The following is a 23,434-nucleotide window of genomic DNA, read 5'->3' as shown; positions in this document are numbered from 1 at the left end:
TTCTAATAACTAGGTTTCACTATGTGAAAACCTGGTTAAAAATCGGGATGAGCAATACTTAATCTTTTGTAATCAGCGATTTAAGACCACTATTGTACTTTGATATAAGATTATAATGACCATTAACAAATTTTGAGAAAGTTTTCCTTAATTTATAATATCTGAAACCCTGTTTTAGAAGTTTTTCCGTCATAAGTTTACTGCGAGAGCTGAACTTTTTGACATTTGTACATATTCTAGCAAATCTTATCAACTGTGCAATAAAAACACCATATGATGGTGAACTAGGAACATCTCCATCTAAAGAAGGATAATTAATTATTTTAAAATTAAAATCATCACGTTTATCATAAAGATTGATACTCAATATATGTTCCTTTTCTTCGAGTTGCAGATCTAAATAGGATGCTTTTACATCGGATGTATTAGCTTTATTAAATTGCAATTGTGAAGGGTATATCGATGGAATATTTTCTGTAAACACAGGATTATCCAAACTTAGAAAATCATGAAAATATCTAAAAGTGCTATTGAATTTATCAACAAGAGCGAGATCCCCAGACTTAGATAATAACAACATTTATTCACTTTCTTAGCAGTATTAAAAGAGGTCTGCAAGTAAAGGTGCATAATTGGCACCCATTGGAATGCCAATTATTTGCTTATATAAACATTTACCGAATTTTAGAGAATAATTATTAAGTACAAAATTTAAAACTTCAATGACATCTGTGCATGCCCAATAGATATATTTATCTGAGCGATCATATCGGTAAGAACGCGTCCAAAACAGCGTCTATTTAGCGGAACCGGACTTTTTATACTCATTTTCATCTACCAATTACATAGAATCAGTCAACCTTGACTATTATACGCGATGATTAAATACTGGTAAAAAAATAGTAAAATTGGGGAAAAAAGCTTGACATATATCAGGAAGAAATAAGAATGACTTCGCCAGTTGCGTTTTCGCCTGTCTTCCCCAAGCTTCTCCGATTATGGTAGCCAGGACCGGTAGCGCCATAAGGGTCATCAACGTTTCACTTACAGCTAAGACCATGCATGGACGTTAAATAGTGAGATAGGACAACACTGCTCAATCAAAACAAAATAAAGTGAAAAGTCAGAAGCCTTTGCGATGGATGCATGCAGGTTATTTCAAGATCTTATATAGTAAGGAGTTCTTGAAATAGGCTGTAGATATCGATATATTAGCATATACAGAGAGTGTGAAGCTGAAGTAGAAGACCAGCTGGGCCCGTGTTTTCGAAAAGTTTCAAGTATAAGTTCAAACGCAAGAATCAAAATTACAAATCTTGATTTTTTGTAACTTTCCTTCTTCAGGCTAGGTGGTGAAAACTACTGTAAATCAAAATTTCTCTATTATTTACAGACTGTAAGTAAACATGGACCCATGCCGGAGTGAAGAACTGGTCATCGGGAAAGACTACTTAGTCGTTGACTTACTTGAACAACATTGTCAGCAGTTTTTCCCAGTCCGGTAGATCGCAATCTCATTAAAATCATAATTATCGTGACGTTCAATTCATTTCATTACGTTATGTACATCCACATAGCATAACGTCGTGAAGCGTGTATTGGGGTTCTGATTTTAATGAGATTGGGTAGATTGAGTATGGAAGTAACGTTGCTGGTGTTATGGTAGCGGTTGGGCGCGTACCTTACAGTAGCTCTTCTTTGTAGCATCTCTTTTCTATATAGAGGGTATGTATTTTGGTTAAAGTGTTCCATATTGTTGAAAAGTGTCATAGAAGGGGTCATACGATAAAATATATGCATTGCTTTCGACAGCTCGATTGGACATTCGGAAGTTTCGTCGAAAGAAGCATAAAGTGATGTTGGCCTTCAGGGTGATCTTGTCTATGTGGCGCCCAAGAGAGTATTCTGTATTGAACGCTTTCATGACCAGCATATACATAAATGGCATGCAAATAATAATTATTCATTCGTCCAAACTTTGAACATACAGACAAATATAAACAAATATTTGTTATGAAAAAATATCTTGATAAAGCCACTAATGATAATTACAGACAAGCTTCTGGTGGAGTGCGTTGTCCCGCCCATACATTAGCTATAGAAAAAGGAAGATATAAAAATATGTGATAGAAAATATGTCGATTGTAATACGAATACAATTGAAAAAATACCATTTTATTCGTGTATGCCCATTTTATAATGATATTAGAAATATGTGTTTACCCAAATATTATTGCGACTTGCCAACTCAGCAAATGGATTGTAGTTTGTAAAGGGCTGAAAATATATCTTTGATTCGCAAGCTACTATGTATACTGATACTTCCACTAAAAAAACATTATAGCTTGATGGATACATGTTAATAGTATGCAATTATGTACATCTTATGCTGTAATCATGAATTTCTCATTGCAAAACTATTATTTTGCCGTCGCGATTGTGAATTTATAAATGTGTTTTTTTTGCTATGAAAATGTTTATTGTTTATTCATCGTTTATTTCTTCCCAGCACTGTGAGTGTTTAAGTTAATTTCTAAAAAAATGAAACGAAATCAAATTACAAAAACAATGATATTATTTTTGATGAATTTATTTCGGTCACTACCGCCGAAGGCATAAAGTCCGTTTTACTGGGTGGACGTTTTGACTATATAATAACGCAATTATCACAACTCAATATATTTCGAATATGTCAAAGATGGCGGGAGTTTTTGTAAACAATTATTTATTGTCGTCTGTTTTGACTTTAGATTAAAACGTTCAGAAACATGTTCGAACCACCACGCTGTCGTGCGTTTCACTTTTGATGCTAAGCAAATCTAAGAGAAAAACTGAGGCACTGACGTCATTGAACACTGCCGGGAATTTGATAATACAAGTGTGTTTTATTTTGAATGATTAATTTAAAATTAAAGATATGTACATTAATAATTGAATAGAATGCAAATCAATTTCATCAACAATAAAATTCTGCAGGAGTAGTCTTGTCTGGTGAATTTGTCTTTGGGGGTGTGTGTAACCTGGTATACAATATGCAGGGGTTTTCCTAACGATTTGACTTTCACTTGCCCCAGGGGCAAGTCAATTTGAACATCTACTTGCCCCCTGTAAAATTTGGTTGCCCGATCTTTGCAAATGTTTATATGTATACATTTTTAATCAATCTGTATTAAAGGCAATGATGTCTATTAATAAACACAAAGAATAACTTTTAACAGATCTTAACTGCTACATTTTGTTTTCAAACGAAAGGGTGCGGGGTGATACAGGAATCCAGTGGATTTCACGTGAAATCCACTCAAAACGTGAAATCCACTCAGAACTCAGTTATTTTAATTAATAATTTATTTTTTTTGTATACATATTAGAAAGTGCCTCATGAAGGGTTTATATATCAAATTTTATTGAAATTGATCAAAAAATAAAGAAGTTAGAGCAATTTTTCATTTTTTTTCCAAAAATAGATCGGAAATCGAGGTGAAATCCAGATTCCGATAGGTGAAATCCACTCATAACTCATTAATTTTAATAAATAATTTTCTGTTTTTGTATAATTATTAGAAAGTGCCTCATAAAGGGTTTATATTTCAAATTTTATTGAAATTGGTCAAAAAATGAAGAAGTTAGAGCAATTTTTCGAAAATAGATCGGAAATCGAGGTGAAATCCAGTTTTCGAGAAGTGAAATCCACTCATAACTCAATAATTTTAATGAATAATTTTCTGTTTTTGTATAATTATTAGAAAGTGCCTCATAAAGGGTTTATATTTCAAATTTTATTGAAATTGGTCAAAAAATGAAGAAGTTAGAGCAATTTTTCGAAAATAGATCGGAAATCGAGGTGAAATCCAGTTTTCGAGAAGTGAAATCCACTCCTAACTCAGTTTATCAATTAGTAATTTTTATTTTTTGAATACGTTTTGGAAAGTGCCTAATAAAGAGCTTACATTTCAAATTTTATTGAAATATATCAATAAATGAAGAAGTTAGAGCAATTTTTCGGAAATCGAAATGAAATCCACATTTTGACAAGTGAAATCCACTTTTTCAGACTTGAAATCCACTCATAACTCATTGATTTTTAACAAATTAATTTTTTTGTTGAACAAATAATTGATAAGGCTTTATCATGTGTTTATATTTCAAAAATTATTCAAATTGATCCAAAAATAAGAAAGTTGTAGACCTATTTTGAAAAAAAGATCGGAAATCGAAGTGAAATCCACATTTTGACAAGTGAAATCCACTTTTTCAGACGTGAAATCCACTCATAACTCATTTATTTTTAACAAATTAATTTTTGTGTTGAACAAATAATTGAAAGGGCTTCATAATGGGTTTATATTTCAAATTTTATTCAAATTGATCCAAAAACAAGAAAGTTGAAGTTATATTGTGAGGGCGTTTTGTTGTGTATGTATAATTGTTTATTTTTTTTCATGATAAACACAATATCCATACACATCCAGGCCATACCACGTGGAGGCGCCCTCAATCATGGCCCTTTTTTACTTTCGAATTTTGAAAATCTTAAAAATTTAATAAATAATCCGAATATTGTTTTGTATTATTTGTTTATGCCAGACATTTATTTATGGTTATTTATACATGTACATTGGTTGATATACGTAATCATAATCACTCATTGGGTCTGGTGAGTTCCGGTTGTCTGACAGCCATTCCCAATTCTTGGTCTCAAAACAAAAACAGAAAATTATTTATTAAAATTAATGAGTTATGAGTGGATTTCACTTATCGGAATCTGGATTTCACCTCGATTTCCGATCTATTTTTGGAAAAAAAATGAAAAATTGCTCTAACTTCTTCATTTTTTGACCAATTTCAATAAAATTTGAAATATAAACCCTTTATGAGGCACTTTCTAATAATTATACAAAAACAGAAAATTATTTATTAAAATCAATGAGTTATGAGTGGATTTCACCTATCGGAATCTGGATTTCACCTCGATTTCCGATCTATTTTTGGAAAAAAATGAAAAATTGCTCTAACTTCTTTATTTTTTGACCAATTTCAATAAAATTTGAAATATAAACCCTTCATGAGGCACTTTCTAATATGTATACAAAAAAAATAAATTATTAATTAAAATAACTGAGTTCTGAGTGGATTTCACGTTTTGAGTGGATTTCACGTGAAATCCACTGGATTCCTGTATCACCTCGCACCGTCCAGCCATGGCCTCACTGTCACTTCTGTTTTTTTGCATTTTCTATCTTTTCATTTTTACAATGACCTTGCGATTCTTCATGAGCCTTTAAAGAGTGTTTTCGAAAGAAGTTTGAACCCGTAACAAAAAAACCAACATCATATTTCGTACAAACTTTACATTTCATGAGATGATTTTCTTATTCTAACCATTTAAATTCGTTTAACCAGGAAGATTGAAAGATTCTCTTTGTACTATCTTTTTCATATTTACTTTTTCTTTCATTATCGGTAGTTCTCGGCTTAGGTTTTAGTTTACTTTTAGAGAAAATTGAGAAAAAAGTGTTCAGTTTCGCCCAGTTCGTCTCCGTCCGCCATCTTGCCAAGGCTGACGAACGCTATATGTTACGATTCATTTGATTGGTGTTTTAAAATCCAATAACCAATCAAAATTGGTTTAACTTATGCTTGTTAGGAAATATTTTAACCCAAAGAAAAATAAAATAAAACTACCGGAAAGCGTTCTCTACGAAAGCTCACTTGCCCAGCGGGCGACCTGCTTTGAAAAATCACTTGCCCGCGGCGATTTTAACCCGGCGCGGGCAAGCGGGCGTCCGCTTAAGAAAACGTATAGGGAGATGGTATAAATGCCGCTAAATACTTATCATATAACCCCTTACATATTCCCCCTCCATTTTGAAAATTGTCCTTGAATTTTGGAGACAAATGTTAATCTGCAATGACAACGACTGAAACTTGAAAGGGAATTTAGATTTAGAATGACTCACTATTTCTGATTCGTCAGAATGGCCAACAACCATGTCCATTTGACAAGATACATTATATCACATGGATAGTCTAAAATAATAGACGTGTTATACGGGATTCTTCCAATCCCTAACGTCTAAACGGGAATGTGCAAAAAACGGAGGTGTTTTAAAAATATTGAAATTGTTTTAAGTGAAGTATTTTATGGTTGAAATTGATCATAAAGAGTTATATTCATATTTTACCATGTCAGTGAAATGTTATTTTGCACTAAACAAGCATTTAATGCATTAAAACAAGTTGTTTACCTTTCCAATAAAACGAAAGTTGACTGACACAGACAACAATTGTGCGAAGGGGAACAACTCGATACAATCGTAATAGCTCGGCCTCCTCCGACAAAGCTTCGAGATAGACCTCGTTAATACAATCGTAACAACTCGGCCATGGCCGAAATGTTCCGAGCGATTTAAAACTGTGCCCTGTGGCCTTGCAGGTGCCCTTCATGTATATATCGTTATGTTTTGACTGAATGAAATGAAGAAAAGCCGTCAAACTCATAATTATAAGTTGGATATTTATTTTTTGTGTACGGAACTATATAAAATAACATTATCTGGTAATATTTCTTGTTTTTATGATATTTTATAGACGCTATATGCTTTAACCCGGAATCCTGATCGGAACAACTACCCACTTTTGATACTAAACAATTTGTACGTGAAGGATTTGCCATATCAAAAATCAAAAAAAAATCCGTCAACGTACAATTATTTGGACTAATCACATGGATGGATCATGGTGTAATTAATTCTTTTTGACTTGATGTTATCCATGGCAAATATGAATGGCAAACAACCATGTCCATTGGACAAGATACATGATATGGATGGATCATGGTGTAATTAATCCTTTTTGACTTGATGTTATCCATGGCAAATGTGATTTCCATGTTGACTGATGTTTTGCCAGGTACTTTTTCTTAGATTTTGTCTCTTACATAGTGTCGGGTGAACCACTGTGTTTCATGAATTCAAAATAATTCATTGTTATCAGAAAAGGTCCAGGATTAAAAACATTTTCACACCTCTCAAAATTGTCCAATTGTTGCATGTTAACATCTTCATTGTTAAATCAATACCCACACCCTAAGGGAATCAAAATCCATTTAGTGACACCTATAGAAATTAAATGTGACCCTTCTGTTGCATTAAAAATGATCAAACCGTAATGCACTTGCAGAACAAAATATGTCTTTGGAAAAATGTTTTTGCGACAATTAAATTTAATTTACCTTCCTCCAGTCTTTTAAAAAATTGTGCTTAATTCTATCAGCTTGATGACTTTCAGACAACAAGAGAATAGAATAAATATTATTAATTTCTTCCTTCCAAAATAGTAATATTCTTTGCCTTTGATAATTACTACAAATTAATTGATCACTTGTTGTAAAAGTTTCCTTTTGGTATTTCACCCTTGTGGTGTTGTTTTTTTACATTCAGTTTCACTCACATACTGTGGTTTCACTTACTTTGTCATTATTGTCTGATGTAAAATTTCTAAAAAAAACCATTTTTTTTTTTTTTTTTTTTTTTTTTTTTTTTTTTTTAATTCCGGGGGATTTTTTTCTCCCGCCGGGAGACCGGGGGATGGATCGAAATTCCGGGGGATTTTTCCCCCCGCCGGGGGATATGGCATGTATGCACAGCCACTTATATTTGTCCCCATGAAGCCATAAAAACACTAATTAGCGGCCACTAATCCCTTGTCACTGACACTTCCTCAAGTAATGTTTAATTGATACTGAAGTTGATGGAAAAGAACGACAGCTTCAGATATTTACGTCGTCCAATGAAAATGCCTATAATATCACACGATTACCATGCATGTTTTAAAACTTATTGAAAGATCATGTTAATAACACGTCGGCGAATGTTTTGATCAGAATTGACACACTTAATGAAGATATTTTAATAGTTACGAAGGGAATTTTCAAATACCGACAAAGAACGCCGGATATGATAATTATGAATTTACAGTTTGCACTGTCACTTGATGGTATGAAATGAGTTACGATGTGTATTCATTTCCGTATTTATTTTTAAAGTGCTCGGCTTTATACTTCTACGAATGGATACTTACATGTACATTGCATTGTTCGTGATATTCTTTTTAATTTTGGTTATGGCTGACAATAAAATAAATCAGAAGTGTTTGACTCTAAAAGAACGTGTTGAGTGTATTAAATTATTAGAAAACGGCCGTTGTGCAAGAAGAACTGACAGTGGGCGGACTCAAATCAGTTTCTTGCTTATGCTTACAATTGAAAACCAAACACTAAAAGACAGGTATTCATGGATTTTGACTCACAGAGGGACATGCTTGACATGTTAATGTCAGCTCAATGTAAATGCACTTTAGATTAGAGACAGAAGTTAAACAAACGAAAATGAATGATTACTTTAAAAATTGTTCTTAAAAATGTACATGTAGTTGTGTGGACTAATTTTGTTTTTTTGTTAATGCTATGTATTAGCTTTTATATATTGCATTATATTTGTAATTTTGCAATAAAGTTGTTTTTTCTTCATTTGTATTCAACCTTCTTTTATGGTACTGATGATACTGATTGTAGGGCGAGGTGGTGGTTAAGATACATAATCGACCTCTGTTTGAACAAAGCCAAAGTGTCAGAGAAGTCCAACCTGGACTAAGTGGCCACCTGTAGTAAGCAGTCACTTTTACCTTTTCCCAAAGGTGGTCACTTAATACAGGTTTGACTGTAGCTTCTTAAATTTTGTTTTCCACAGCTAATAAATGGATAGTGCACTTCAATATATCAAACAATTTTTTTGGTTCAGGCTAGGGAATTGACTGAATTCCAGGTGATTTTTCATGTATGTGATACTTCGATCTATGTCAATACAAAGCTATTTCAAAGGCGAGACAGTATAACTATAGATACAATATCTTAGACACACAGTAACAAGTATCGTTTTCCCCATTTCTGTGCTTCTCCTTTTTCTAGAGACAAGAGACAGCTCTTTACTAAAATGACTTACAATTGTAAAATTCTAAGAGTTTTTGTAAAAAGTCATGTATCAGAGTTCAGACTGCCAAAGAGCCACAATCGAGGAGTCTATTGCTTAAAGTAATTTAATATTGTACAGTAAATAGTTTGTGATTCAATAGGAATAGACAGGTTCAATTGCTTAACTTTTGTTAGGAACATTCAAATTGAGATGTCAAGCAAATAAGCCTGAAGAAAAGATAGTTGACTAAAACTGTTTTTTTTTTCATTTTCCATGAATTCTTTTAATTATCTGGAAGATAAAGGTTTTATATTCTTTCTTTTCTAGAAACAGCAAGATCAGAGACAGGCGTAATGTCGCAGGCATCGTTTCTGGAGGCTGTTGTGGCATGGAATGAGACCCAGTGTCGACAGAATCTGGCAGAGGCTCTCCCCAAGCTTATTGTATCCTTTAACACATCATGCATATAGATCCTTTGTGTCTGAAGTTTAAGAATTTTTGGGGGTGTTTAAAATAGTAAATTATTCAGAATAAGTTAAAAGAGAGTTTGACAGGTCTCTAGTTCTCTAGTAGGCTGGAAAACACTCTGACAGTAAAACTATTTCCAATCTCTCCGCTTCATGGAGAAAAACAACTTAAACTTAAGGAGCTAGATGATAATGCAAAAACAATTGTCAAAAACTTACAAAAAATTGCCAACTTTGTGTACAACACATTGAATGTTTATACTTACTGATGTATCACATCGTTTACGACACAAGCATCTTTCACAGATTTGGTGCATTTTTCCAATTCTAAATCCCAGTAAGGTTACAAATAGCGTATACTTGTAGCCGAAACAAATGCAGCTCTTATTTAAGCCATTATATCCTTTAATTGTTTAAGTCACATCTGCAAGAAACCTCTGCTCTTCAAGAAGAATTAGGTGAATTTATATATTTATCTCAAGAATACTAATAAGTAGACCTAAAATAAATATATAAGAAAGGTGGTATACAGTATAATTAATTTGACAAGTTTACAGTTACACATCAGTGGCATGATAATATAAGTTATTTTGTCATATGTTTGAAAATGGTGACTGAAATGTTAATTTTTGTTCCTTACATCAAAACTTATATCTGTTAATCATATACCCATTTTGATTCAGGAATTCTGAAGATCATCTGTCTCTCCTTCCTTCCCTGGGTTGAAGTGGGTAATGCAGAGAGAGCTGTATTTTCACATATTGCAGCAAAGGTATATATAGCACACTTAATGCAGTGTTTTTCCCTGGGACTTTCTAGCTGGGGGTCCTGTGAACCTTAAGGTCAACATTAAGGTTCTTTGGTAATTATAGAGCAGGTCTTTTTCTATCCATTTTGGGAAAAATACCGAAGACAAATTTGGAACTTAAACAATAATTTTTTTTATCAAAATTATCTCTGTGGCAAACTGTGATTCAGATGGGGATTTTTTTTGTCCATTTGGGAATAATATCACATGTTTGGCTTTTGTAATGGTCTGATAGGACCTGGGGGAGCTTTACACTTCTTGAATGTTATTTTGGGCCCTCCTTTTTTATTGCTGTGTGATTGGGAAATTAGATTGCTTTTCCAGTATACTTTTTTTACAAGTTTCAACATATATATATATATATATATATATATATATATATACTCTGTACAGTGCTTTAAAAAAACAAATGCTAGTTTATATATAATGCTTTAAAAAAAAGAGAGAGCAAAACGATGCCTTGATGGAGCGATGTATGAAAATGTATCCTTCTAGTTCAGACTATTTTACAGGTGTAAAGATTGGGGTTTTTTGCTTGGACATTAGCATGAAAAACAGTAGAAAGTGCCTTGAAATGAATATAAATGACTTTGGAAACATTTTCAAAAATGGTTTAAGCCCATTCAACCTGCTTTTGGCATGAATTATTATAACATGTACTGAAACAGACACCAGGCTATTTTTCAGGATTTCAGGTAAGAAGTTGTAAATAGTTAACGCAAATTATTGTACTGTCAAAAACAAGAATGACAAACAGTCATTCTTGTTTTTGGAAATGGTTTACAAAAATAAATGTTTCGTACATGTTTGAGCTTTTATTGTATATTTTGACAAGCACGAAATTAAAAACACATAAGAAGATATCAAACCTGTATAGAAATTTAAAAAGTATAAGAGCATTATAACAGTTATTTTTAAGTTCAGATGGTACATGTATGTATTTTCAGAGTTGTGAAATTGTGGACAGAGTTAGGGAAGAGTTGGGGAGCGTATCCAAGCAGTCTGAGTACCAACAACAAATACAGGAACTGCTCGAGGTTAGAGAAATGATATCTAAGCCATAAGCTTGTCTGGTTTTATAACAAAAGTTTTTAAAATCGTGAAGACAATGAATGTCAATAAGACATTTTTGACAACTCTAAAAACACAGTAACAATGCAGCTCGATAATAATTGCTTTAATATTTGATGAAAGAAACAAGGTCAAGTGCCGACTTTCAAAATCACTAGCTCAATAATCAGTATGTTTTTCATATTCCTGGAGCAGGAGATTAGTAATATAGGTAATCTTGTTTTAATGTTCCTGCAATGTTCTACAAAAAACATTGCATGTGACTGTCTTTAACTTATTGTCCTTGAAGTTAATTTATAAAACATTTTGAATGTAATATAAACAATGATTAAGGAAATTACAAGTTGTTACCTTGTATACCTGGACCATGTATATTTCATGTGAAAACATCTATACCCTTTTAAATAGGCAGTTTAATTACAGAATTTGAGGTAAGTTTTTCATTGCGATCCTAAATTCTTGGATTACTCTACGGCTGAAATCCATGAAAATTAATGCCCAATGAATATTAATGATTTCACAGTATTACTTAATGCAAAATAAAATATTTGATCCAAGTCAGTTATTTACCACTAATCTAAAATGAGTTCCCTCCCTTTTCAGGCATGGTCTGAACTACTGGAATGTTTCTGTATGTGTGTGAGGTATGCCACTGATCAGACCCCCAACAGCGTTGGTGACATTCATTCCCTGCCGTATGGAGCTGTACACTTGCTTAAAGGCACTTACTCTCATTGCAAGGTTAGTTTATAAAAGCAGCAGTTATCGAAATAAGACTTTCTGATGAACAACCCAAATTCTTTTACTATTTCTTAGCATCAAATTTTTGAAAAAGCCCTGCCATATAAAATTCAGAATTTCAGCATGCACGAAAGATATTTTATCAGTGCAGAGCTTGTAGGCTTGTGTTAATTTCGACCACTGAAGCAGCTGTTCTTGCTCCTATATTGCATTGCTACCATTGTTGATGTAGAGTCACCAAACTTTGTAGGCACATTGGTGATGGTAAGTAGATGAGAGTTCGGTAGATCAACCTCCATGGTCACAGTGTCCATTCCTAGAAAAATAGTCAGAACTTTGACACAATTTGTGGAATTGTTTTTATCACCTTAGAAAATTGGGTGTCTCGGGTCACCGGGTTACTGTTAGTGTAGCACCCTGTAAATGGTGACACCGACTCTCTTAATTAATTTATCAGCTCTATAATTTCATAAAAGTCTGTATACATATTTTTAAAAACAAAAACAAGAAATGTTGGAATAAAATCAAGCCAAGTATCTGCTAAAAAAGATATGTGAAGAAAAGATATTTAATAAACTCAAACCCATACATCCAGTATATATGTGAGACAAACCTTCACAATTATGACTCCCTGATGCCTGTTGTAAGTTGCAGGGGTTCTTTAGGATGAGTAATCCTTTCTTGAATTGTGCGTACGCTCAGCAGGTCCAACAGGATTGCACCTCCATTTGATCCAGCTGAAAAAATTGTGGAAGCTAGTCAGTTGTTTTAACTTCACCTATATGGCTCATTAGTAATTTATTTGGGGTCAATGAATCGTAGAGGTTGAACACCCCCATGCCAATGGGTCTAAGAATGCACAGTATTTCTTCCATTTTATACCAATAACTCTTTTTTTACTAAAAAACGCTGTCATCACTTTCGTAAAATCTTCACACACTGTTGTTCAGAAACATCACACAATGAAGCAAGATGACTCCATAGTATCCTTAATACAAATTATGGCCACTGATTGACTAAGAAACTTAGGCTAAACTTTTAGGGCAGGTTAAAGTTTTAGGGCTAATGGAATTTTTATAAATACCCTTCATTCAATTCACACAGTTAATCAGGACTATCACACAATGATGCATAAATCCATATTACCCTTAATACAAAGTATGGCCCCTGATTGACTTAGGAATTTAGATTAAAGTTTTAGGGCACATTGGGTCAGGTTTAAAATTTAGGGCAAGTTGGGATTTTCACTAATAACTTCTATACCCTGTTTACAATTGACTTTATACTTTACACAGTTGTTTACTCCCTCACATGATTAGGTTACATAAAATTCTAAATACAAAATTATGGCCCTTGATCAACTGAAAAGGCTTGGTTAAAGTTGTGGCAACTTTGGGTTTTAACTCTGATCTCAAATTCTGTTCATTCAATGGCATTCATACTTTTTTATTAACCAGGTCATCACAAAGTGATACCTGGTTATTGTAATGACGAACATTGTTGTTCGGGCGGGCGGGCGGGCGGCAGGGCGGCCAGGCGGCGTTAAACTCACCTATGAAACTGAATAACTTCAGTAAGGGTTGACATATCTTGTTTTTTGTTTGTATTGCTTTTGATATTTGATATGTTGGCATCACACCTTGATTAAGGTTTTGCTTGTAAGCATCTATAAGTCATTATGTATTGCATTGAAACTTAAGATATGTATTCACAACCATCCAACCTCAGAAAGTCTGGTTAAGATTTTGCATTATTTGAATCGAATCATTTTAGTTTTAGGTTTGACCAAACATAGTACAGAGGAAAGGTTTATGGATACTTTTATGGAATTGTTTTTTGGAGACCCTATGGTCAAGATCAAAGTCACTGTAAGTCTGTTACTAAAAAAGAAAAAAACGTTCAAACTGAATAACTTAAGTTAGGGTTGACATATTGTGTAGAAACTGTGTATGTAGGAAGAGTTTTGGAGGAGTTTCATGTGTTTGCATTTGGGTCAAGGTCAAGGAAATTGTCACTGTTTGTTAAAAAAAGATTGAAGTTAAAAGTGAATTTCATAAAGGCTGAAGTTCTTCAGTCAATCATTGAAAACCTGGATTGCGGTATTTCTTATCTTGAAATTAGTAAACATAATGTTTGTAATATTAGCTAATTTATTATGCCTAATATACTTTTCAAGACAAACTATCAGCATTTATTAAAAATATTCATTTTTCTTAAATGCCATAAAAACGTGTCCAAAAAATACCACTGAGGCAAATTTACCGTTGTGGGTATATTTGATCCCATGGGTAAAAATATCCCATGGGGAAATGTTCAGCATATAAATGCATTATTTGTTAGTTTATCCTACTATATTTACATCTCTATTTTTCTTCCATTCCTTAAATGTCAACAGCCTTGCGGCAAATATTTTCCATTGAACGCATCATCTTCGGTTGTGTTCCTATCGACATGATTGTTTTAAATAAATTAAAAATTGTATATCTTGATACAGTGTGCGAAATTAACGGTAGCCCTATCGCCCGTGGCGATAGAATAATGGCCCGGGCGACGAGAAAACCGCAAACGATCGTCCGATTGGCGATGAAAATCTCGTAAGTTGAAACATAAAAACCGACATGGAATAATAAACAATGACACCATTTGCTATCTTCCGGTATTGTATATTTTCTGTCGCAGTGATCTCCCTTCGATTATGCTATTCAAAGGGAAGTAAACAGTACTGGCAAGTGTCCGTTATTCAGTACAGTATAGCGGCCCTTAATCTCATAGACTTCGTGCTTAGCCTACCACCAATTTCTGTCTTCAATGAGAGGTCATTCTCCCAAATGAAGCTTATGAAAACTGGTAAGCCAAAGGGACTAACATGTCTAGTATTTTAATTAAGCCAATTAGAAGTTCTGCATAAAAATAATTTTATACTGATTTATAAAATTGTATGTTATAATTTTAGTTCGCCGTAATCACATGAAAAGTGAAACAATGACTGATGTCATGGTAGTAAAACTTGAGACCGAGGATGTGGAGGAATTTGATCCATCACCCGCCATTGACCTGTGGGCGGTAAGTCATTTAAGTCATGGGACTTGCACTGCACCAATTATTGCTCATTAAATTAGTACAATGTATTATATAAACATATTCGATACACTTTTAACTGCCAGCAATTATTGTTGCAAAGTATAAGATTATATTATGAATTTTCAATTAAAATATGCAACCTGTTGCCATTTAACAAAGCTTTTTTTCCTCAGAGTTCATCTACCAGGCCAAGAAGGCCTACATTTACCAGACGAAAGGGCATAAAATTAGCACAGGCAGAAGGGGGAGACAAGCCAGTAGGTGTTGAAATTATTGATGAGGTTGAGGAAGAAGAGGAGGAGGAAGAAAAGGAGGTGGGGGAAAAAGAGGCGAAACAGACAGAGGGAGAAGACAAGCAGGAAGTGGGAGTTGATCTAGATGCAGCTAGACCATCAGGCACCCCTATGGCTGAAGATTCTGACAACGATTCAGCATACGACTCTGATGAGGACTTTGAAATGAATGAAAAGAACATTTTGAGATTTGCTTGTGGCAATACTTTGTCAAACTGTAATACTGAATAAAATAGAATAATTTCCAAGTCTTTTTTCAATTACTATTGTTAATTTTGTGTAAGATTAAAATTTATCACAATTTATGGTAGGGCTACAGAACTTTAGCTTGGGCTATGAATCATTGAAAGTCTGTAGCCCCATTGGCTATCATTGTCAAAATGTTAATTTCGCACACTGTTGATATATTATTAGTAATGTATTAGCAGGACATGAATAACTAAAAAATTAAGATTTGTTAAATGTATTGTTATTAACCTTTGAATTTTATGTTAAAAAGTTAATTAAAGTAGCAACTTCGGAGTGATCATTTTTTCCTGTATTATTTTCCTCTTCATATGATAAACTGTTTCCTGTTCAAGTAGGGGTAGTTCTATGTACAGAATGAGTGAGAAAGAATTACTGTAAGGTTTTGTTAAATGAAATAAAGCATGTTTTTAACAATTATTGAAAGAGATAATCAACTATTGGAGTAAATATAAGTAATGAATTGCATGATAGATGTCAGTATTAGAGATCATAAAGAGTAGTCCTTCGGTATCCACACACTGTAACCAGCCCAACTGCATGCATACCCCATTAATGACATCATTCACGCAATATATTCCATAACTTAAGGTATAAACCCAAAAGATATATTAACATTATACATGTATGTCACATTGAGATAACTTCAAATATTTACAAATATGTTTTTGAAATAAGAATCACATGAAATCACTATTTTTAGTACTTTTTATTACTTACCAGTGTTAATGAGGAATTCTAGAAATACTCTTAAACATTGACATTGAGCCACTGTTGAGATGTTCATTTGCAAAGTTCCAAACAATCTCAATTCATCTTCTCTATTCTGAAACTGTGTTGCTTTGGAATCCTTCGTACAATTCAACAAAATTGAAACTTTATCCTCTTCCAAATTTGAAGCTTTTGATATAAGTTTTTGTATGGTTTCGATGAACTGCTGTGTTGAATTTGCAGTAACAATAAACAGTGCTTTGTCGGTCATCAAAATACTATTATAAATGCTATTCTCATGTTCATTCAGTGGATGATAATCATTAACTGACGTCAAGCATATGAAACCATGTGTGTCCAGGTCTTTTCTGACAGCCTCAGCATACTTTTGGTCTTCAGTTGCATGTATAACAAACGCAATTTTTCGATTTTTTCCTGAAATTGGTCACAAAACAGCAGTTGGAACTAAACTAACAGATTTTTTTAGTTTTTTTGGCATTCATGCAATAAATAAGTTAAAAATAATAATAAAACATATTCTTTACTTGTGTAAAATACATTCATATATAATTAAAAAAAACGTTTTAACATTGAACATTGGCAATAACTGCACTGTACAAGATTTGCAACTCAAGGGCAGTATTCTTCAAATGATGTTTTCTGAATTACTTAATGAAATTGAATGACGCTTGGATTTTAGATAGAAGTGAATATGGCTAAGTGCACAGTGCAAGTGTTATAATTCATGGGAAGCTTACTATGTGAAGTTATCTCCCCTTTCCAGCCTTGACCGTTACCCATTTCACCACTAAGTTGAAAAATCTTGTAGCCTGACCAGATATTTGGTAGCCCCATTTTGGAATTTAGAACATTGCGATTAAATGACATTTTTTTCGAATTCAAACAAAAGGTCATTTAATCTCAATGTTCTTATTCCAGGCAGACCTCTGGTAGCAAACTCTAAGGAAAACCTTTGAAAATCTTGTTGTTAATTTTTTTCATGGAAATGTTCCTTAGGTGACCCTATATATCAAATTCCTTTACCCCTGATTGTGATTCATAAAAACATGCCAGGGGTGTGTCTTGTTTTCACAATATATGTCTTTATGGAAAACTTGAAAATATTTTTTTGTTTTTATTTATTTAAAAAAAGAAATCTGTAATCATTTTATTGTTTCACAATCATTGAAGATATCAAATTCAAATTCATGAACTTAAAGTACCAGTAACAATTTGCTCTTTTGTGTCAAGTTATATAACTCCAACTTAATTTATTTCTGATCCTTTGTAACTTTAAAACAAATTCATAATTTTCATGTTTTTATATGCCCGTATATACGAGTAACTGCCCAATAATTAAAGAATTGTCAAGTACACAATTAATGTTTTACTCAGGAGCGCGATAATAGGTCATCTTGGCCCTCTTGTTCAAATATTCTTCTTGTTTTTCATTTAACACTCGCAAAAATCAAGTAGCGTGGTTAAATACCCAGCTGGAAGAAATGAGTGTCCTACTGAAAAACTGGTAGCCTTGGGCTACTGGGTTACCATTAAGGTGGAATACCCAGCTGAAAGAAATGAGTGTCCTACAGAAAAACTGGTAGCCTTGGGCTACTGGGTTACCATTAAGGTGGAGGCCTGCCTTTAATGTACAGAAATTGTCCCGAGAATTAAGCGAAGTTACTTTATTATTATTTAAAGGAATTAGGCAACCTTGGTTGTCCGGTTAGCGTAGTGGTTAGCCCACTCGCTTCTCACCTAGGCAACCCAAGTTCGATTCCCGGCTCGGGCGCATGAGAGTTTGGTATGTGGTGACCAAGCCGGACAAGTGGGTTTTCTCCGGGATCTGTTTTGCCCCACAACACAAGACCACACTTGCATAAAATCGTGCCAAGGAGAGTGATTAAAATAATATTTTAATAACTTGTTTCCAAATCATTGTAAAATAAATATGTTTAAACTAAACTAAGGAATTAGGCGCTCTTTGGTTACAATTTTGGTTAAAGTTTTGTACCTTCAACTGACTCAGCACCTGGAGATATAATAGATACTGTGCTTATTGTATTGAGCCTTTGCCCGTGTTCAGCCTGGATGACTGGCCCTGGCACTTGTTTCTTATCTCCCTTTCCTTGTCCTGACATTTTAGTCACTGTAAAGTAAATGATATTTAAGGTGTAAAAAAAATAACATTTGTTTCTGTTTTCCCTACCTACCCTATTTTTTGACCCTGACCATAGTCATAGTTATGGCCCTATAGAAATCAAATTGTTTTATTTGTTTGTTTTCAGTATATTAAAAGTTGATAAAAGTTAAAAACCGATTGTTTTTGGCTTTTAATAAATCCAGCAATGTTAATACTTAGTGTATCAATATTCTAAAGCATTAAACACATAGTTTTTGGTAACAGAAATATATCAAGAAAAAAAATGCTTTTAAAAATATTTAAAAGAGATTTTCCAACCTACCTACCCTATTTTTTAGGGGCATGAAAACGGTAACAAACATTTTTAAAACCAAAACAGAAAAACAAACAATTAGCCATTATATTTTGTCTCATTGCTGGTCATAACGGAGCTTTTAATTTTCTTTACATTTCTTAACCCACTAACATGTGGTGGTCTTCATTATATTAATCAGTTTAAAAGAGAACAGAAGTTGATTTAATTAAAGTAAATGAAAAATGCATTATTTGTATCTTATACCCTTGATAAATATTTATTTAAAGAATCACAGTGTAAATATAATATATGAAATGATAAATGTTATTGAAATAAATTATCTATTCTTCTCATCTAAGCGTTGTTATATTTATTAACTATTTCTACTACTATTTTCTACAATTATTGAATTAACTATTTCTACTACTATTTTCTACAATTATTGAACTTAAAACCATTATTTTTCTGCAAATAAAGAAAAACAAAACATACCAGTATTAAAATCTGTTCAAATAGAAAGTAGGAGTTTCCATATGAAAATGTCAAGGTAGTCTGGGATATTTTAAGGAAGGTTGTAATCCACCAAGTTTTGAAACAGTACAATAACTGTGCTGCAGAGTAAGGATCACTTTATGAGGTCGGTTTTTCTTCTATATCTACTTGACCAGTCAATAGCTTGATGTTTGGTCAACAGTTCCAAATTTTACAGTGGATAAAATAATTTCTTTTGGTTTATTAGGTATTCTTTCATTTTGCCATATTTAGTAACAAATTCTTACAGAAATTTCAAATACATATTTATTTTTTTACTCACGGTGGATCAAATTAACTGAAATGAATTATCAGAAATAATGTATGTATATACTCATAGACATGTCGTTCTTAAAGCTGCACTCTCACAGTTAATGCATTTTTACTTTTTTATTTTTTGTCTAGGAAAGAACAATTTTTTGTGGAAATATCTGCAAACCAATGATTAAAGATTGCTGATAAAAGATCAGACTGCAGATTTCATATTTCCGTGTGAAAATTAATGTTTTAAAGCCTTAGTAAATGGTTTAAGAAAAATGCACAAAACATCAATTTTTGAACTTAAATATAAAAATCTGTGATTTATTTTTTTGTCAGCAGTCTTATATAACTTCGCAAAAATTGGCTCGTTCCAAGACAAAAAAAGTTGTCATGAAACGTTCAAACTGTGAGAGAGCAGCTTTAAACTAATTAATCAATGGTTTTTCCGATTATTGATTAGTAAACAAAAATCTGATTAATTGGCTATTTTCGGGATCAGTTAAAATGTACAACAACAAGATATTCTTCTTCCCTAGGAAGGGGCCAGGTTTAAAGTATGGACCTTGTTTGGCTTCAGAAAATCAATGTCAGGTCTACCAGTAAAAATATGCCAGTAGAAGAGAGCAATCAAAGATAATTTCAGATTCATACATATATTTGGATATCTGTTCTACAACATATTTAACCATCTTCTTAATGTCTACTTATGCCCCCCTTCGAAGAAGAGGGGTATATTGCTTTACACATGTCGTTCGGTCAGTCGGTCGGTCCGTCGGTAGACCAAAGCTTGTTCTGAGTGATAACAATTCCTGGACGTATGGTCATCAAACTTTACATAAAGATACCGGGGTAAGGCCTGACCAGTAGATGACCCCTATTGATTTTAGGGGTCATCGGGTTAAAGGTCAAGGTCACAGTGACCTTAAATGGTAAAATGATTTTAAAGCTTGTCCAAGTGATTAATCAAAAATGCATAGACCAAACTTGACATGGAGGCTGGGCCTGACCATTAGCTGACACCTATTGATTTTAGGGATCATTGGGTCAAAGGTCAAGGTAACAGTGACCTTGAATGATAAAAGGTTGTCTGATTGGTAACTCGACAATGCCTTCACCAATGGCTCTCAAACTTTACTTGGAGGTTCGGCCTGACTGGTAGATGACCCTTTCGATTTTGGGTTTCATCAGGCCAAAGGTCAAGGTCAAATTGACCTTCATTGATAAAAGGTTGTCCGAGTGATAACTCGACAATGCCTGCAAACTTAACTTGTGGGTTGGGCCTGACCAGTTCATGACCCCTACTTATTTTGGGGGGTCATTAGGTCAAAGGTCAAGGTCAAAGTGACCTGGAAGGCAAACTTGACAATAACTTGACCTGTGGTCATCAAACTTGACATGAAGGTTGGGCCTGACCAATAGATGACCTCTCTTGATTTTGGGTCAAAGGTCAAGGTCACAGTGACCTTTAACATAAAAAAGTTAACAAAGCTTTTCCCAGGGATATTTCAACAAAGCCTGGACTTATGATCATCAAACTTGACAAGGGGGTTGGGCCTGACCAGTTGATGACCCCTATTTATTTTAAGGGGGTCATCTGGTCAAAGGTCAAGGTCACAGTGACCTGGAAGGCAAACGCGACAATTACTTGACCTCTGGTCATCAAACTTGACATGAAGGTTGGGTCTGACCAATAGATGACCCTTGATTTTGGGTCAAAGGTCAAGGTCACAGTGACCTTTAACATAAAAAAGTTAACAAAGCTTTTCCAGGGATATCTCAAAATGCCTGGACCTATGATCATCAAACTTGACTAGGTGGTTGGGCCTGACCTGTAGATGAACCCTTTTAATTTAAGAGGTCATCATGTCGAAGGTCAAGGTCACAGTGACCTTGAACGCAATAAGCTTGTCTGTGTGATAACTTGACACTGCCTGCACCCATGGCCCTAAAACTTGACATAGAGGTCCATGCATAATTCATTCAATTGTCCTAATAATCCTGACAACATGGCACTCAGGGGGGGCATAATGTTTGACAAACGTCTCTTGTTTAATGTTAAAATTGCGTTTTTTTAAGATAATTTTTCTTTTGATATGTTATGTAGGTTTTGGAAGAATTAGAAGGACAGAACTTTATGTCTTTGTTAGTGAAAAAAATGCTGTGTTTGTAAACAATTGCCTGTGAACACGAACAAATCTTCAGTTTTGATAGTATCTTACTCAAACTTATACAGTTGTTAAATGTTCATGAGAGCTCAGATATTTTGATAAACCAGCCAGATCAGCTTATGCATATTATTACCCTTGAATTTATCAAACATTTATGTCTAAGGGAGACAATCTATTCAGTTGCTGTAGTCTTTAGCTCGACTATTTGCAGAATAAGGAGACTATTTAAACAATAAGGAGAGCTATACTACTCACCCAAGCGTCGGCGTTGGCATCACACCTTGGTTAAGGTTTTGCATGCAAGCACCTTTAAGTCAATACCTCAGTAAATACATCATGTATTGCATTGAAACTTCAGATATGTATTCCCAACTATCTAACCTACTAAATTAATGAAGTAAGATAACACTTATGTTTATTTAATGCAAAATAATTGCCCTTTATTATTCGACTTAGAAATTCTGGTTAAGGTTTTGCATGCAAGCACACATATGTTAATATCTCAGCAACTACTTGAGGTATTGCATTGAGACTTTATACAATGGTACTCAACCATCCAACCTACATAATTAACCAAGTTAGATAACTCTAGTTTGCATTTGATGCAAATAATAGGCCTTTATTATTTGACTTAGAAATTCTGGTTAAGGTTTTGTGTGCAAGCACACTTTTGTTAATATCTCAGCAACTACTTGAGGTATTGCATTGAGACTTGATACAATGGTACTCAACCATCCAACCTACTTAATTAACCAAGTTAGATAACTCTAGTTTGCAATTAATGCAAATAATAGGCCTTTATTATTTGACTCAGAAATTCTGGTTAAGGTTTTGCGTGTAACCACTTTTAAGTCAATACCTCAGCGAATACATGATGTATTGCATTGAAACTTTACAAATAGGCTCCCAACCAATTAACCTTCTTATTTAATCAAGTAAGATAACTCTATCTTTCATATTATATAATTTTTGCTCCTTGCCACTTAAAAATTCTGGTTAAGGTCTTGCATGTTAGCACACAGAGGTAAATATCTCAGAAACTTCTTGATGTATTGCATTGAGACTTTATACAATGGTATTCAACCACCCAACCTAATTGAATAAACAAGTTAGATAACTGTATTTTGCAAATAATGGCCCTTTATTATTAGACTTAAGCATTCTGGTTAAAATTTTGCATGTAACCACATTTATGTTAATATCTCAGCACATCATGCATTGCATTGAAAACTAATCTGACAGTGATCCATGCATGTTTCCCCAAATCTTTTCAATCCTTACACTGAAAAGCGGCGGAATAGTCGAGCGCGCTGTCTCTGTGACAGCTCTTGTTTTTTCACTCCCTTGCCTTGCTTAAAGAGGTGAACAAGTTTAAAAGAGACATTCAGTACTGACTGTGTGCAGATGTTTTTGGCCCTTGCTTTTGTGAACATTTGTTATCATGTTGCCTATTTTATGCATGCTGTGGATTGAAAATGACCAAAAGAGCCTTGCCAGTAGCACATAGGCCCTCATTGGCCTCTTATTATTGTTTGCTGAGTAAAAACGATGATGTACAATTATAGATGGATGCACATGCTTTTACGCAAGCTTTCTTGCAGAAATGTTTATGGAAGAAATAAAAAAGTCAAAAATGAATTCAGCACTAA

General features: G+C 33.7%; 2 protein-coding genes across 2 annotated transcripts in view; one reads left to right on the top strand and one right to left on the bottom strand.

Moving 5' to 3' along the window:
- The first annotated feature begins 2,699 nt into the window (after positions 1 to 2,699).
- LOC128224126 (uncharacterized protein C1orf112 homolog) overlaps positions 2,700 to 23,434 on the top strand; it is a 55,460-nt gene continuing 34,725 nt past the window's right edge. The window contains exons 1-6 of the mRNA XM_052933813.1: positions 2,700 to 2,878; positions 9,297 to 9,412; positions 9,855 to 9,894; positions 10,120 to 10,208; positions 11,192 to 11,281; positions 11,919 to 12,056. Coding sequence (XP_052789773.1) covers positions 9,323 to 9,412; positions 9,855 to 9,894; positions 10,120 to 10,208; positions 11,192 to 11,281; positions 11,919 to 12,056 — 447 coding nt within the window. The 5' untranslated portion in view covers positions 2,700 to 2,878; positions 9,297 to 9,322. The remainder of the gene's footprint in view (positions 2,879 to 9,296; positions 9,413 to 9,854; positions 9,895 to 10,119; positions 10,209 to 11,191; positions 11,282 to 11,918; positions 12,057 to 23,434) is intronic.
- Positions 11,047 to 19,371, bottom strand: LOC128224129 (uncharacterized). Its single transcript, XM_052933816.1, has 5 exons — positions 19,318 to 19,371; positions 18,402 to 18,536; positions 16,397 to 16,822; positions 12,670 to 12,793; positions 11,047 to 12,372 (listed from the first exon to the last, which is right to left on the bottom strand). Exons 2-4 carry the CDS (start codon positions 18,526 to 18,528, stop codon positions 12,678 to 12,680), a joined length of 669 nt encoding a protein of 222 aa, XP_052789776.1. The 5' UTR covers positions 18,529 to 18,536; positions 19,318 to 19,371; the 3' UTR covers positions 11,047 to 12,372; positions 12,670 to 12,677.

Source organism: Mya arenaria, chromosome 17 (assembly GCF_026914265.1).
Source record: "Mya arenaria isolate MELC-2E11 chromosome 17, ASM2691426v1".
NCBI lineage: Eukaryota > Metazoa > Mollusca > Bivalvia > Myida > Myidae > Mya > Mya arenaria.
This window is presented reverse-complemented; position numbering and strand designations above follow the sequence as displayed.

Coding starts and splice junctions, on each gene's coding strand:
- LOC128224129 (XM_052933816.1), bottom strand. CDS start 18,528: ATGTCAGGACAAGGAAAGGGAGATAAGAAACAAGTGCCAGGGCCAGTC. Junction 16,823..18,401: donor AGGTGCTGAGTCAGTTGAAG/GTACAAAACTTT, acceptor GACCAATTTCAG/GAAAAAATCGAAAAATTGCG. Junction 12,794..16,396: donor AGAATTCCTCATTAACACTG/GTAAGTAATAAA, acceptor CAATTTTTTCAG/CTGGATCAAATGGAGGTGCA.